General features: G+C 35.3%; 2 protein-coding genes across 2 annotated transcripts; one reads left to right on the plus strand and one right to left on the minus strand.

The window, feature by feature from the left end:
- Positions 2290 to 4227, plus strand: LOC109716725 (clavaminate synthase-like protein At3g21360). The gene is made up of 3 exons (XM_020242279.1): positions 2290 to 2779; positions 2930 to 3183; positions 3625 to 4227. Exons 1-3 carry the CDS (start codon positions 2423 to 2425, stop codon positions 3992 to 3994), a joined length of 981 nt encoding a protein of 326 aa, XP_020097868.1. The 5' UTR covers positions 2290 to 2422; the 3' UTR covers positions 3995 to 4227.
- Positions 9768 to 11804, minus strand: LOC109716083 (clavaminate synthase-like protein At3g21360). The gene is made up of 3 exons (XM_020241393.1): positions 11284 to 11804; positions 10918 to 11171; positions 9768 to 10429 (listed from the first exon to the last, which is right to left on the minus strand). Exons 1-3 carry the CDS (start codon positions 11779 to 11781, stop codon positions 10069 to 10071), a joined length of 1113 nt encoding a protein of 370 aa, XP_020096982.1. The 5' UTR covers positions 11782 to 11804; the 3' UTR covers positions 9768 to 10068.

Below are 14384 nucleotides of genomic sequence, written 5' to 3' on the forward strand. Positions count from 1 at the left end.
GGTCAAAAATGAATAAATTATATAGACAAATATTAGATTAAAACTATTAATTATATATAACTAAAATCAAAAATTTATATAAATAAAATTTTCTACCTTAAAAATATTCTGTATATTTTCTCAAGCACACAATTAATGGCAAGGTAGACAAAGCGCGGCGGCGTGTTGTTACTTGATAACTTGGGGGGCTTCAGGTTGGCCGCTTGAGGAGAGAGAGAGAGAAAGAAGAGAGAGAGAGATTAGGAATTTAAGGCTTTGTAAAAGAAAAGGAGGGAGAGAGTGTAAATTTGGTAAATTTTACCTTTTTGTTGGCATATTGGTTTGTTCTTATGGCCCAGCAATATTGCGTCAATTTTTAACTAAACTTAGGTTACTCCACTCTACTCTATATATATATATATATATATATATATATATATATATATATATAATAATATATATTCGAGCTTTTCGAGTCTAATTCGAGCGAGCCGAGTAATACTCAGCTCGGCTTGAAATGAATTTCGAGCTTTTTTTTTGTTCAAGCTCGGCTCATCTAATTTCGAGCCGAGCTCGAGCGAGCGAATATCGAGCCGAACGCGAGTCGAACGCGAGCGGCTCGCTCGTTTGCCAGCCCTACTGCCATGTGTAAGGTTCTCACGTGAGAATCGTGGTAAAGAAACATGTAAACATATATCCTGTTTTTCTTTTTTTTTTAAAGTAATAAAAAGTAATAAACTATAGTTTTAGCTGAACAATACAATAGTTATAGTGTCAGTTGAAAACAAATAAAATCTTTTTTATCCTATTTAATCTTTTTTTCCTTACATAGATAACATATTTTATATATTCATAATTACAACTAAAGCTCATAATTGCACAAAGCAACAACGATCACTTCATTTATAGGTTACTAGTCCTGTTCTTATCCTATCTTTCATGTTGAACTCCCGCATCAAATAATTAAGCTTGAATTTGTTAGAAGCTTTAGGAGAGTACTAATGAGGAAAAAAGAAAAAAAAAAAAATCATTGAGGGATTTTCCACGTCACTCTGATCCGAGAATTCGTTCTACATGCAAATGTTCAATCTCGTTATACATGAAGTCATATCTTTGTGTTTGATTTACTATATGACAGAGTGAATGAGTTGAAGCCGATCCGAACCCGGCACAATGGATTTGAGTTGGGTTGATTTGGATTACTTTGCGAGGCAGGTTTTGGTCAAGTCAATCCAAACAATCTAAGAAATTGGGGTAACTTTTCAATTTAAAAATAAGGAAAACAATATGTAAGTTGAATGGTTTGGATTAAAAGTTAAAGATATGATCAACATTAATAGTGGGACAATAAATGGTCCATCTATCTAACATGGTGGACCATATATCTTTGGAAAATAGTTTCCTGTGGCCCAATTTAACTTGACTAGATTACTAGTCATTGTATTGTTATTAGATGTAACGCAGTGTCTTAACTTCTTTCTATCTTTTCTCCTTCAAATTATAGTACAAATAAAGTCCAGTAACAGCGACCGTTCCTAGAGCAAGTGGCAAAGCACATAGTGGTTGGTACTCAAAACTCAAATTCGAATCCTAGTTGATTCATATTTCTAACTAAATTTATTTCTAAATGAAATAAACGAAGCGAGTAGAGTGCTACCTATCTCTAAAAAAAAAAAAAGTCCAGTAATTTTTCTATTCTAGTGGCTACGAGAATTAATGATTGGTTTATTGTTGAATATTAATACATAAACAATCTGTGCGTTTGATACAAAATAAAACCTTGATCAACATGATAATTTCATTATATGATAAAAAAGTTACAATATACAAACAATCTGTGCGTTTGATGCAAAATAAAACCTTGATAAGCATGATAATTCCATTATATGATAAAAGAAAATACGTGTTTAAGGTTATTTAAAGTTAAGATATTTGCAAAAGCGTATCTTGACTAATTAAGAGGAAAGAAGCATTAATTAATTACCAAACAACATACAGTCTGAACAACAATGAGTTAGGCCGTTGGTTTCACCACTGGCGAAATCTTATCTACGAAACTTTAATTTATTTTAGTTAAGGTACTTAACGTTAATTAATTATATTAATTTTCCATTAAATAATTTATTTCTTTAAACCAAAAGTAATTGAAATAAATAAAAATCCATTACATAATTGAACCCTCCAATGATCAACGGCTGTAATTTTCCCTTCCAACCAATCAACGCCTCCGTGGGGCTACAATTTTTGGCCATACATAACAAAAATTCCACGGAATATTCATTTCTCTCTCCTCTAAACCAAATGACGTCTAGGTTCATCACACCCACAAAAACCTTCCCTTTTTTATTTTAATTTTAATTTTTTTCTCGAACCTTCCTCCATCTCCCTCAAATTTCTCACCATCGGAAGAAGCAGGAGCAGGAGAGCACCGGAAATTACGAATATGGCCTCGGGGTTCTTCGTGGAGTCGACGCTCCCCCAGCAAAGGGTCGTCGACGGGGTCCGGTTCCCGGCCGTGCTCACCCCGGCCGAAGCGGTCGACCTCGACCGGTTCGCGGCCGCGGTGGGGGCCGAAAAAGCCCGGCTCGAGTCGCTGCTCCGGTCGAGTGGGGCGATCCTTCTCCGCGGGTTTCCGGTTCGGAGCGCGGTCGACTTCGACCGGGCGGTGGGCGCGTTCGGGTACGCGGAGCTCCCCTACGTGGGCGGCGCCGCCCCGCGCACCAACGTGGTGGGCCGGGTCTTCACCGCCAACGATGCCCCCCCGGACCGGAAGATCCCCTTCCACCACGAGATGGCCCATGTTCGTTTCTCTCGATTGGAATGTTTTACTAGTTTTACTAATTATCCGATCCGATCCGATCCGATGTGGGACTATTCATGAGTAGTAAGTAAATTTTCTGAGCCAATGTTACCATGTCTTTCCTTTATTTATGTGTGTTTCTGAATTTAGGTTCTGGAGTTCCCATCCAAGCTGTTCTTCTTCTGCGAGGAGGAGCCCAAAAGTGGTGGTGAGACACCCATCGTATTGAGCCATTACATCTATAAGAGGATGAAGGGGAAATTCCCAGAGTTTGTGGAGAAACTGGAGCAGCAGGGGCTAATTTACACAAGAGTTTTAGGGGAAGGAGATGATCCGTCTTCGCCGATCGGCTGCGGGTGGCAGTCCACATTCCTCACCAATGACAAAGCTGTGGCTGAGCAAAGGTCTGCTTTCATTTTCCGTAGATTTGCATCGCATTAGATCCGATATCAGTAAGCTCATTTTGCTTTATCTTACAGTTTAAGCCACCATTGTAGCAGGTACTTGTGTGTGATATAGTTGGATAATTATGTTTTTATGATAATTTGATGATTCTGAGTCTGACTCGGAGTTCAGTTCAAAGCTTTAAGATTCTCTCGCGCTGGTTGACTAGCGATCGTCAGAGATATCGAAATTTACGTGCATTAATTTGACTGGCTTTAACATTCTAGACATCAAGTGATCAAAGTGCATTCCTTGCAATTCAGTAGCAATTTTTCTGAGAGATTTTCGTGCAATATGCTTCTTGCTGTCGATTAACTGTTAGTTCCGAATTTACTAGTATAGCGAGTTCGATAACAGTTAAATGTTGAAAACTTAAACATTTTGCCTCGCCGACGTACTAGGGCTGCGCGACAAGGTATGAAGTTGGAATGGTTGGACGACGGAGTGAAAACAATAATGGGTCCGATACCCGCTGTTAAGTTCGACGAAAGCAGGGGAAGGAAGATATGGTTTAACAGCATAGTTGCTGCGTTCACTCCTGGATGGCAGGACACCCGAAATGATCCTCTCAAGGCTGTTACTTTCGGAGACGGGTCGCCGTTGCTGTCGGATGATGACATCATCGACGAATGCCTAAAAATCCTCGAAGAGGAGTGTGTTGCTGTTCCTTGGAAGCAGGGCGACGTACTTTTAGTGGATAATTTGGCCGTTCTGCATTCTAGGCGGTCGTTTGAACCTCCTCGCCGTATTCTTGCTTCGCTTTGTAAATAGAGGGTTGCTCTTTGCTCTTTTTATACGCGTTTGCGAGTTTTAGAGACCGCAAGAAGCTATCTTATGTATATGTTGCCGGATCAAACCATGAAGCTGTACCCCTTTTGATTCACGAGTATCGCAATTAGAGTAATGTAAAGCTCAAATGCAGCAACTATTCCTACTGTTTATCTGGTTTAATAATGTCAGTATCTTAGCAGAATAACATAGTTTCTGATAGTTCAGAATCTCAATGTTGGTGTCTGTTCCTTTTAGCAAGAATAGTGTAATGTAAAGCCAAATGCAGCAACTATTCCTACTGTTTATCTGGTTTAATAATGTCAGTATCTTTGCAGGATATCATAGTTTCTGATAGTTCAGAATCTCAATGTTGGTGTCTGTTCCTTTTAGCAAGAAGCTATCTTATGTATATGTTGCCGAATCAAACCTTTTTATTCACAGGAATCGCAATTAGAGTAGTGTAAAGCTCAAATGCAGCAATTATTCCTACTGTTTATCTTGTTTAATAATGTCAGTATCTTTGCAGGATATCATAGTTTCTGATAGTTCAGAATCTCTCAATGTTGGTGTCTGCTCCTCTTGGCAAGTTTATATTGTTCTCCGCAAGCATCTTCAAACATCAATCTTGTATTTCTTGCAGGATTCATTACAAGTGGATTGATCATCGATGGATAGAAATGTTCTAAAATTCGTAATGCTGAGAAGATGCAGAAGCCTGCTAATAAATACGTAAATCATGCTTATGCGCTGCCGAAGAAAGGCATATATATAGAACTTATCAAAGTATCGTTATTATATGAAATCCTAATTGAAATTTTTATGAGCAATATCGGAAAGAAAAAAAAAAAAAGAAAAAAGCATGCCTAAGTAAAACTTAAAAAAGAAATCTGATTTGTTCGAGGTGCTTCTCATATTCATAACAAGCAGCTTTACTACAAATTGATGTAGAAAATGATCGCCAATATTATAATCAATGAAAACAATCAGAAAAATAAAATTTGGTGAAAGGAAAAAAAAAAAAAATTACTAGCACATAATGCCGAGGTGCCAATTACTTCAGATCATGAAATAAAGAACACAATAACAAGGAGATAAAAGCAGCCTCTTTCTGAACCCATCCAGGGGTTTTGCCACAAATAATTTTTGTTATACAATTTACTCCTATTGTAAAATATATAGCACATATCATAAGAAGTATCAATCCTAACAATCAAGATAAAATTTACACATAATCATTTTGTCTTTATTGTGTGCGCCACAGAGGTCATTTTTATATGCTATTAGTACATCACTATATGCGATTTAGAAGGTTTTAATTGGCTCTTCGTACAACTAAGATGCCACGTAGATTCACCACATATTAACAGCCTATATGTGATTCTTTGTGGGAAAACTCAAAGCATTTAAATTTGATTTATCCCATTGAAATTGTACTATAATAATAATAAAATAATAATGCAAAGCGAGCACGTGAGATTCTTTAACTCATTCACAGCTGCAGGATTAGCAAAACAACAAAAAACCGTGCTCGCTCGTCCTTCCCTAACTCTGCATCTCATTTTATTGGGCTAATGCGAAAGTTCACTCAAATCTATAAAAATATACGGGTAGAAAAAGAAGATTATTCCATAAAATCTCGAAAAAAAAAAAAAGTACTGTAGAAAAACTACTTTTTGTTAGAAAATATTTATTCAGTCGTAAAACTATTTTCTGAAATTATTTTTTTGAAGAACAAAACGCCCCCATAGTGAATAAAACCCGTAAATTCAAATAATTAATTCTAGGAAAGAACCTTCACAACATTTAGTTGAGAATTTTCCAAGTTTCTACAGGTCATGCGTGTACGATTGCGAAAAATAGTTGTTATTAATTAATTGCTTATAAATAATAATGATATGCTTTTTATTAAAGCTAAAACTAGGATAGAATATCGAGCCACATAGGCGCTTGTACACTTCTTGTGACTAAATTTTAGAAATTTACCCAATAATACGTATGCTTCTTCGTCGACGACAAAAAGAATTTGTTTGGAGAATCCATGGCCAATTTCTTTAAATTGGTGGTTCATGAAGCATCCGTACAATGAAGAGATAAATAAACTTTTTAAAAGTTTTTACTCCAACAAATTAGGTGGCATGTTTCCTAAAACAAAGTTTATTTAAAGATATATAGTAAATATGATATTCATATTAACTCTTGTTGCTTCTTGAGATCGATCGATACGTGCATCATGCACATGCTAGTACTGTTCAAACGAGATGATACAACTTTAATTTGTCGTTTATGGATAAGATTGATCTTTTGTGGAACCATACAATGATTTAAGTCAAAGATTAAATTTTAGTTAGATGCAGGAGTAAATAATAAATATTGGGTAATTAAAAATTTAGAATCCATGTATATTAAGCCTCAACGATCAGATTTAACTCAAAGATGAAATTTTAGTTAGATGCCCGAGTAAATAATAAATATCGGGTAATTAAAAACCTAGAATCCATGTATTTGAGCCTCGAAGAAACCAATACAAAAAAAAAAGAAAAAAGTCATGAATAGTGTGTGCAAGGTATATTGGGTATAAGTTATATGTATAATTAACTACACAATTGAAGTTAGACCATTTAAATGTATCGCGATTATTATTATTTAGATGAAATAAGGGGGTAACTGGAAGAAGGTAAAATATACTTAAGTATTGTTCCAATCTACTTGGTTCATGTATTCAATTGAATAATTTAGTACCAAAATTTTCATATATTTTATTCTTTACATCTCGGAGGAAAGAAAAAACAAACTTAAATAAAATAATATTTACTCTTTACCGGTAATATTAATCACTTATTTTAGTTCATTTCACATAAAATGAGAAGGTCATTTTACCAGTAATATATATATATATATATATATATATATGTAAAACTTATAACGTTAAAGTATGTAAAGTTAAAAATGAAAAAAACAAGTCGAAATAATAAAAAATGTGATCTACAAGTTTTAAATTATAAAAGAGAAAAATTTAATCACTATTTAGAATAGTTGATTAGTGTTCTGTTCATTGAGATCCAGATCTGAATTTTACAGTAGAAATATTCAAAAAATTTCAAAAAAAAAAGAAATGGCAATTTAGGAAATAAAAAGAAAATAAGGGCCAAGAGTCTGAAACAAATGAATGCATCCTTCAAGGCCTCGCTTTCTCCCTCCTGAGGAATCGGGAACGACACCCCAGAACATAGTAAATATTATTATAACAAAAATAAATCTAACAAAAGAAAAAAAACTTCAAGCTTCCTCCTTTTACCCCTTCTTTGCTTCTCTTCTTCCTCCTCCTCCTCCTCCTCCTCCTCTTCCCCATCATTAATGGAGACCCACCACCTTTCCCTCCCCTTCTCCCTCACCCATCCGCCATGAACGTAGATCTCCATGCAAGGTGTGTGTATATATACAGAGTCTAGCTATTATGTTATTTATTAGCACCAGGCGTTTGGTACTATGTACTAAGTTTTTCGCTTTTAGATCTAACATTTTGATCATTTAAATCCATTAGATCATACTATTCAATCAACAATCTGCTCAACTCCAGAGATCACTATCTTCTTACCATACATTCCTTCATTCAACAACCGAAAACCTAATAATACCTATAACTTTGTGCTATTAATAGTATAGTAACCTAATTATATTTATAGAGAGTTGAGCTAAAATACTCTCAGAAGTACCAAGAGAGTGATGTTTTTGAGTTTTTAGTCATTGAATGGAGAAATGTAAGGTTGGAATGATGGTGGTAGGTCGTGGTAGGTGAAATAGTGTTTGATCTAAGCGATATTAGTAATCAAGAAGTAGATCCAAGGACTAGAAACCTAGAAGCACTAAGGGAGTTGGTCTTCTAAAAGTAGTATAGCCCAATTTTATATATATATATATATATATATATATATATATATATATATATATATATATATATATATATATATATATATATGAATTGAGTTCTTATATTTTTAAAAATATCAAGTTATTAGTGTTTATAGGTTCTCGATTCTTAAATTAAAGGATGTGCGGATATGATGATGGTGGTCCCCTAGAATTGAGTGAGTGGTTGATTGGATAATATGATCTAATGTATGAAAATGATTAAAATGATAAATTTAATGGCAAAAAACTTATAAGTATCAAAAACTTAGTGTTTTTAAAGCACCATAACCAGACTTTATATATATACATCTTTGGGCAAACAGGATGGAGCCAGGCAACTGAAAACATGATATATGCTAACTTCTCTCTCTCCCTTTTCTTTTTGGGTTCAATTTTAAGTTCATTCTCTTATGTAGATTTGGTGCTTTTAGTGGAAATAAAATATTTGATGCAACTTATTGTCTCTATATTTTGTTCGCCTCTATATATATTTTTTAATATGAGTTTATCAGTCTACTTGTTTTTTTTTTCTTCTCTAATTTATGTTATCTTATGGCTTGTTTGAACTTACGGTAGAATATAGTGTTATCTTGTGGCTTGTTTGAACTTACGGTAAAATATAGTGTTGCTGAATAAAATGTTCTCTAAATAATATATTTATAAAAAAATTCTTATTATATTTGACTAGCTGTTAGAACATCGTGTTGCTCAATAAAAGTGTTAGCTAAATAATGTGTTAAGAAAAAATTCTAATTATATTTGCTTTAAGACATTATCTTTTTAGTAGAAGTTTAAGATTCCTTCAGGATCGTAAGGAGAATACATTACATATTTACATGTCATGAGAAAGTACCATAATAAAAAATATTCTGTTTATTTTCGTATATCGAATTGCGATTCACATATCGTAATAAGTCAATTAAGATATATTTTCAATGATCTCATCGAAAAATAAACTGTATGTTTTTCGGCCTAATTCTGCTTTGCCTATTAGCGTTAGATATGTCTCACTAGGAAATAAGTCCTACGTAGAGCTTCTATTTTAGGAAGTTACATTTATTTCTTTTTTCCTGCTGCAGCACAAGCATCAGAGTTTTTTTTCTCAGGTCGACAAACACCATATATTGAGAATAATGTAGTTGAATGTAGAAACAAAGGTGGAGCCAAATAGGCAGTTAATTTGCTCTTGATTTGATACTACTTATGATATGTGCCATATACTTTACAATAGGAGTAAATTGTATTGCAAAAATTATAGGTGGCAAAACCCCGGGATGGGTTCGGAGGGTGCTTTTATCTCCTTGTTCTTGTGTTCTTTTAGCGTGGCAATTTTTCTCTGCAGGCACATTTATTTCATGATCGATCTTAATTAATTGACACCTCGGCATTATGTGCTAGTAATTTTCCTTTTTTTTTTCTTTCACCAATTTTATTTTTTCTGATTGTTTTCATTGATTATAATATTGGTGATCATTTTCTACATCAATTTGTAGCAAAGCTGCTTGTTATGAATATGAGAAGCACCTTGAACAAATCAGATGTGCTTTTGTAAGTTCTACACTTTTACTTAGGCATGCTTTTTTTTTTTTTTCTCTTTCCGATATTGCTCATAAGAATTTCAATTAGTATTTCGTATAATAACGATACTATATATACACCATTCTTCGGCAGCACATACGCATGATTTACGTATTTGAATTTTAGAACATTTCTATCAATCGATGATCAATCCACTTGTCATGAATTTTGCCGGAAATGCAAGATTGGTGTTTAAAGGCACTCGCGAAGAACAAAAGGAGCAGACACCAACATTGAGATTCTGAACTATTAGAAACTATATTATTCTGCAAAGATACTGACATTATTAAACCAGATAAACAGTAGAAATAATTGGTGCATTGAGCTTTACATTACACTATTCTTGCTAAAAGGAACAGACACCAACATTGAGATTCTGAACTATCAGAAACTATGTTATTCTGCTAAGATACTGACATTATTAAACCAGATAAACAGTAGGAATAGTTGCTGCGTTTGAGCTTTACATTACTCAAATTGTGATACTCGTAAATAAAAAGGGGTGCAGATTCATGCTTTGATCCGCCAACATATACATAAAGATAGCTTCTTGCTGTCTCTAAAACTCGCAAAAGCGTAAGAATCCTCTATTTACAAAGCGAAGCAAGAATACGCCGAGGAGGTTCAAACGACCGCCTAGAATGCAGAACGGCCAAATTATCCACTAAAAGTACATCGCCCTGCTTCCAAGGAACAGCAACACACTCCTCTTCGAGGATTTTTAGGCATTCGTCGATGATGTCCGACGGCAACGGCGACCCGTCTCCGAAAGTAACAGCCTTGAGAGGATCGTTTCGGGCGTCCTTCCATCCAGTGTACGCAGCTACCATGCTGTTAAACCATATCTTCCTTCCCCTGCTCTCGTCGAACTTAACAGCGGGTATCGGACCCATTATTGTTTTCACTCCGTCGTCCAACCATTCCAACTTCATACCAAGTCGCGCAGCCCTAGTACATCGGCGAGGAAGAATGTTCAAAATTTAACTGTTCTTGAACTCGCTATAGTAGTAAATTTAGATCACAGGAGATGGAACAAAACTAACAGATAATCGACAGCAAGAGGCATATTGCACGAAAATCTCTCAGAAAAATTACTGCTTGATTGCAAGAAATGCACTTTGATCACTTGATATCTAGAATGTTCGAGCCAGTCAAATTAATGCACGTAAATTTCGATATCTCTGACGATCGCTAGTCAACCAGCGCGAGAGAATCTTAAAGCTTTGAACTGAACTCCGAGTCAGACTCAGAATCAATCATCACTTGTGCACAAGCTCCGGTCGGGTCAAGCAGACTCTAAAACATAATTATCCAACTATATATATCACACACAAGTACCTGCTACAATGGGGGTGGCTTAAACCGTAAGATAAAGCAAGATTAGCTACTGATATCGGATCTAGTGCGATGCGAATATATGGAAAATGAAAGCAGACCTTTGCTCAGCCACAGCTTTGTCATTGGTGAGGAATGTGGACTGCCACCCGCGGCCGATCGGCGAAGACGGATCATCTCCTTCCCCTAAAACTCTTGTGTAAATTAGCCCCTGCTGCTCCAGTTTCTCCACAAACTCTGGGAATTTCCCCTTCATCCTCTTATAGATGTAATGGCTCAATACGATGGGTGTCTCACCACCACTTTTGGGCTCCTCCTCGCAGAAGAAGAACAGCTTGGATGGGAACTCCGGAACCTAAATTCAAAAACACACATAAAAAATTTACTTACTCCTTATGAATAGTCCCACATCGGATCGGATAATTAGTAAAACTAGTAGTAAAACGTTCCAACGGAGAGAAATGAACCTGGGCCATCTCGTGGTGGAAGGGGATCTTCTGGTCCGGGGGGGACTCGTTGGCGGTGAAGACCCGGCCCACCACGTTGGTGCGCGGGGCGGCGCCGCCCACGTAGGGGAGCTCCGCGTACCCGAAAGCGCCCACGGCCCGGTCGAAGTCGACCGCGCTCCGGACCGGAAACCCGCGGAGAATGATCGCCCCGCTCGACCGGAGCAGCGACTCGAGCCGGGCTTTTTCGGCCCCCACCGCGGCCGCGAACTGGTCGAGGTCGACCGGTTCGGCCGGGGTGAGCACGGCCGGGAACCGGATCCCCTCGACGACCCTTTGCTGGGGGAGCGTCGACTCCACGAAGAGCCCGGAGGGCATTTTCGTAATTTCCACTGCTCTCCTGCTTCTACTTCTTCCGATGGTGAGAAATTTGCTGGAGATGGAGGAAGGTTCGAGAAAAAAATAAAAATTAAAATTAAAAAGGGGAGGTTTTTGCGGGTTGATGAACCTAGACGTCATTTGGGTTAGAGGAGAGAGAAATGAATACTCCGTGGAATTTTTGTTATGTATTGCCAAAAATTGTAGCCCACGGAGGCGTTGATTGGTTGGAAGGGAAAATCACAGCCGTTGATCATCGGAAGGTTCAATTATGAGCCAGATTTTTATTTATTCCAATTACTTAAATTACTAAATTAACATTTTTTCTATTTTTGGTTTAAAGAAATAAATTATTACTAATTTGAATGAATCGAATGTTGCATAATTTCTTCAAGAGAGTAACAATATTTAGAGTTTAATTTAATGGATTAATAATATAATTAATGTTAAGTAACTTAACTAAAATAAATTAAAGTTCCGTAGATAAAATTTCGCCCATGGCGAAATGTTGTCGAGAATTGATAAAATAGAAAAAGTAAAATGAATGGAACCCTAGATCTTTATACTGTGTAACATAGTTTGATCTCAAAAATGGTTTGATCGTGACTTGTTTTTTGTGTGGGCACCAACTTTTAAATAAGCCAATCTCGATTTACGATTTCGGCATTGATTCGTTGTTAATTTGGTTATCTGGAAAAGTTTGAAAAAAAAAAAAAATGCCTTGGCAATTTTTTTAGTTTTCAGACTATTTAGTTCTAAAAAATAATATTTTTTAAACATGTTCATATTTTATAAAAAAATATAATTTTTATTTTTTAAATTTGTTTTGGAAAACGAACATTTTATTTTTCCACAAAATATAGAATTTTTTGAAAGAACATTAATTTTTCTTCGAATTTTTCCACAGTTTAAGTAAGCTACATAAATTAAATAATTTAATTTAAGTAGCTTACTCGCCTGACCTTTCGGCCCATTCTGAATAGGTGGGCCGAAACCTCGGATCCTAAAAGTTCTCCAATTCTGGCCCAAAAAGCAATTGAGACTTATCCATCCAAATTCGGCCCAAGATAAACGGCCGAATTAAGCTAATTAATTATTTAATAAATTTATAGTTTCAAGAATTATATAAAAAGTATTAACTAAATGCGGAAGTATAAACGATACATTTAAATTTTTTTAGTCAGAGTATCTCTGGCAGACTATGGTTCTTGTTGTAGTGATTGCAATTTTTCTCATCATTTTTTTAAGCGAAACATAACACACTACTAGTTTCATTCATTATAAAAATAAATTTAGCTACAAAAGTGAAACAACTAAGCCTCCAAAAAGTCGAGGCAAAAGAGCAAAAGAAATAACAAAAAAAAAAAAAAAAAACCGCAAACAAGAAATAAAGTACAAATACAAAAGCAGATCCAAGATTTGCAAAACTCTAGCCCAGTTCCTCATGAAACCTCTATGCACCATCGCCCTATACTCAAGGGATCCGTGCATGCTATCCTTGTTTCTTTCCGTCCATACCAACCACGAACAACCCACTAAATGACAAATCCCATGGCCGAGAACTCGGCGTTCCTTTTCCGTTGCTAGGCTCATCCAAAGAGCTCTAACATTGTCCGTGCCAACAAGTACCTGGACCCACCGACCGTCCCTAAAGCAAGTGACAAAGGACTTGGTAGTTGGTACCCGAGACCTAAGTTCGAATTCTAGTTGATTCACATTTCCAGCTAAGTTTATTTATAAATGAAATAAACAAAACAGTTAGCGTGCTATTTATCTCTCAAAAAAACAAGTACCTGGATCCAATCAAGGGACGACAATAACAAAAACCTACAATAAACATATACAGTGTAAAAAAAGATGATCGACGCTCTCAATCTTTCTCATCATTTTTATTATCAATATCTAAATATCGATAACAACTCTAAACAATTTTGGAAAAATCGGACACTATAGAATATATATATATATGTATAGAATGATCCGAAGAATTTAGGTAACTTCACAACAAAATTCCACGAATTTTCTCGTTTAATGCGAAGCCCGTTTATCCATTTTAAGATTCGGATGTAATAACAAAAGCGACGATATGCACAATACCAAATCCACCGGCAACATCTCGATCCCCTTTTGTCTTTATTTGAAAAAGAATCCATAATATTCTTATTTATTTATTTATTTATTTGTTTATTTACTTACTGTAGTTTTTATTGTTGTTATTTTCACGTGGCAACGGTTGGTGAGAAAATAAGAAGAGACAAGCGGAACATACACTAGATGGTAAGAAAAGGTCGAAAATATATATATATATATATATATATATATATATATATATATATATATATATATTGATAAGATTGTAAAAAATAAATAGATCTGTATTTTTTTTTTCTACCGTATTTTTTACTGTAGAAATCATAATCTTTCAGCTCCTCCAAATAAAACCTAAATATTATAGTGTCAGATTAAAAAATTTAGAATAAATATATTTGGAGGAAAATGCTTCTGTACTGAGTTGTCAAAATTAGAAAGTCATAAAAAAAAAAAAGCAATTTCCATCTTTTCATCATTAAAGATTAACACTTTTGAAATTTTAAAAATCATCCTGTTAGTTGTGGTAATAATTTTAGGTACAATAATTATTGTTGTATCAGGTGCATCTATTTATTTTATGCACTAATATATATGTTTAAAATCCCTATTAGCTAGATTTAATTAAAATTAAAGTTTAATTTAGTAAATATATT

Source organism: Ananas comosus, linkage group 10 (genome assembly GCF_001540865.1).
Source record: "Ananas comosus cultivar F153 linkage group 10, ASM154086v1, whole genome shotgun sequence".
Classification (NCBI taxonomy): domain Eukaryota; kingdom Viridiplantae; phylum Streptophyta; class Magnoliopsida; order Poales; family Bromeliaceae; genus Ananas; species Ananas comosus.

Bases quoted from the DNA above. Each gene is read 5' to 3' on its own strand.
- LOC109716725 (XM_020242279.1), top strand. From the start codon at position 2,423: ATGGCCTCGGGGTTCTTCGTGGAGTCGACGCTCCCCCAGCAAAGGGTC. The intron at 2,780-2,929 runs GTTCGTTTCTCT...TTCTGAATTTAG, and splicing joins TCCACCACGAGATGGCCCAT to GTTCTGGAGTTCCCATCCAA. The intron at 3,184-3,624 runs GTCTGCTTTCAT...CCGACGTACTAG, and splicing joins AAAGCTGTGGCTGAGCAAAG to GGCTGCGCGACAAGGTATGA.
- LOC109716083 (XM_020241393.1), bottom strand. From the start codon at position 11,781: ATGACGTCTAGGTTCATCAACCCGCAAAAACCTCCCCTTTTTAATTTT. The intron at 11,172-11,283 runs GTTCATTTCTCT...TTTTGAATTTAG, and splicing joins TCCACCACGAGATGGCCCAG to GTTCCGGAGTTCCCATCCAA. The intron at 10,430-10,917 runs GTCTGCTTTCAT...CCGATGTACTAG, and splicing joins AAAGCTGTGGCTGAGCAAAG to GGCTGCGCGACTTGGTATGA.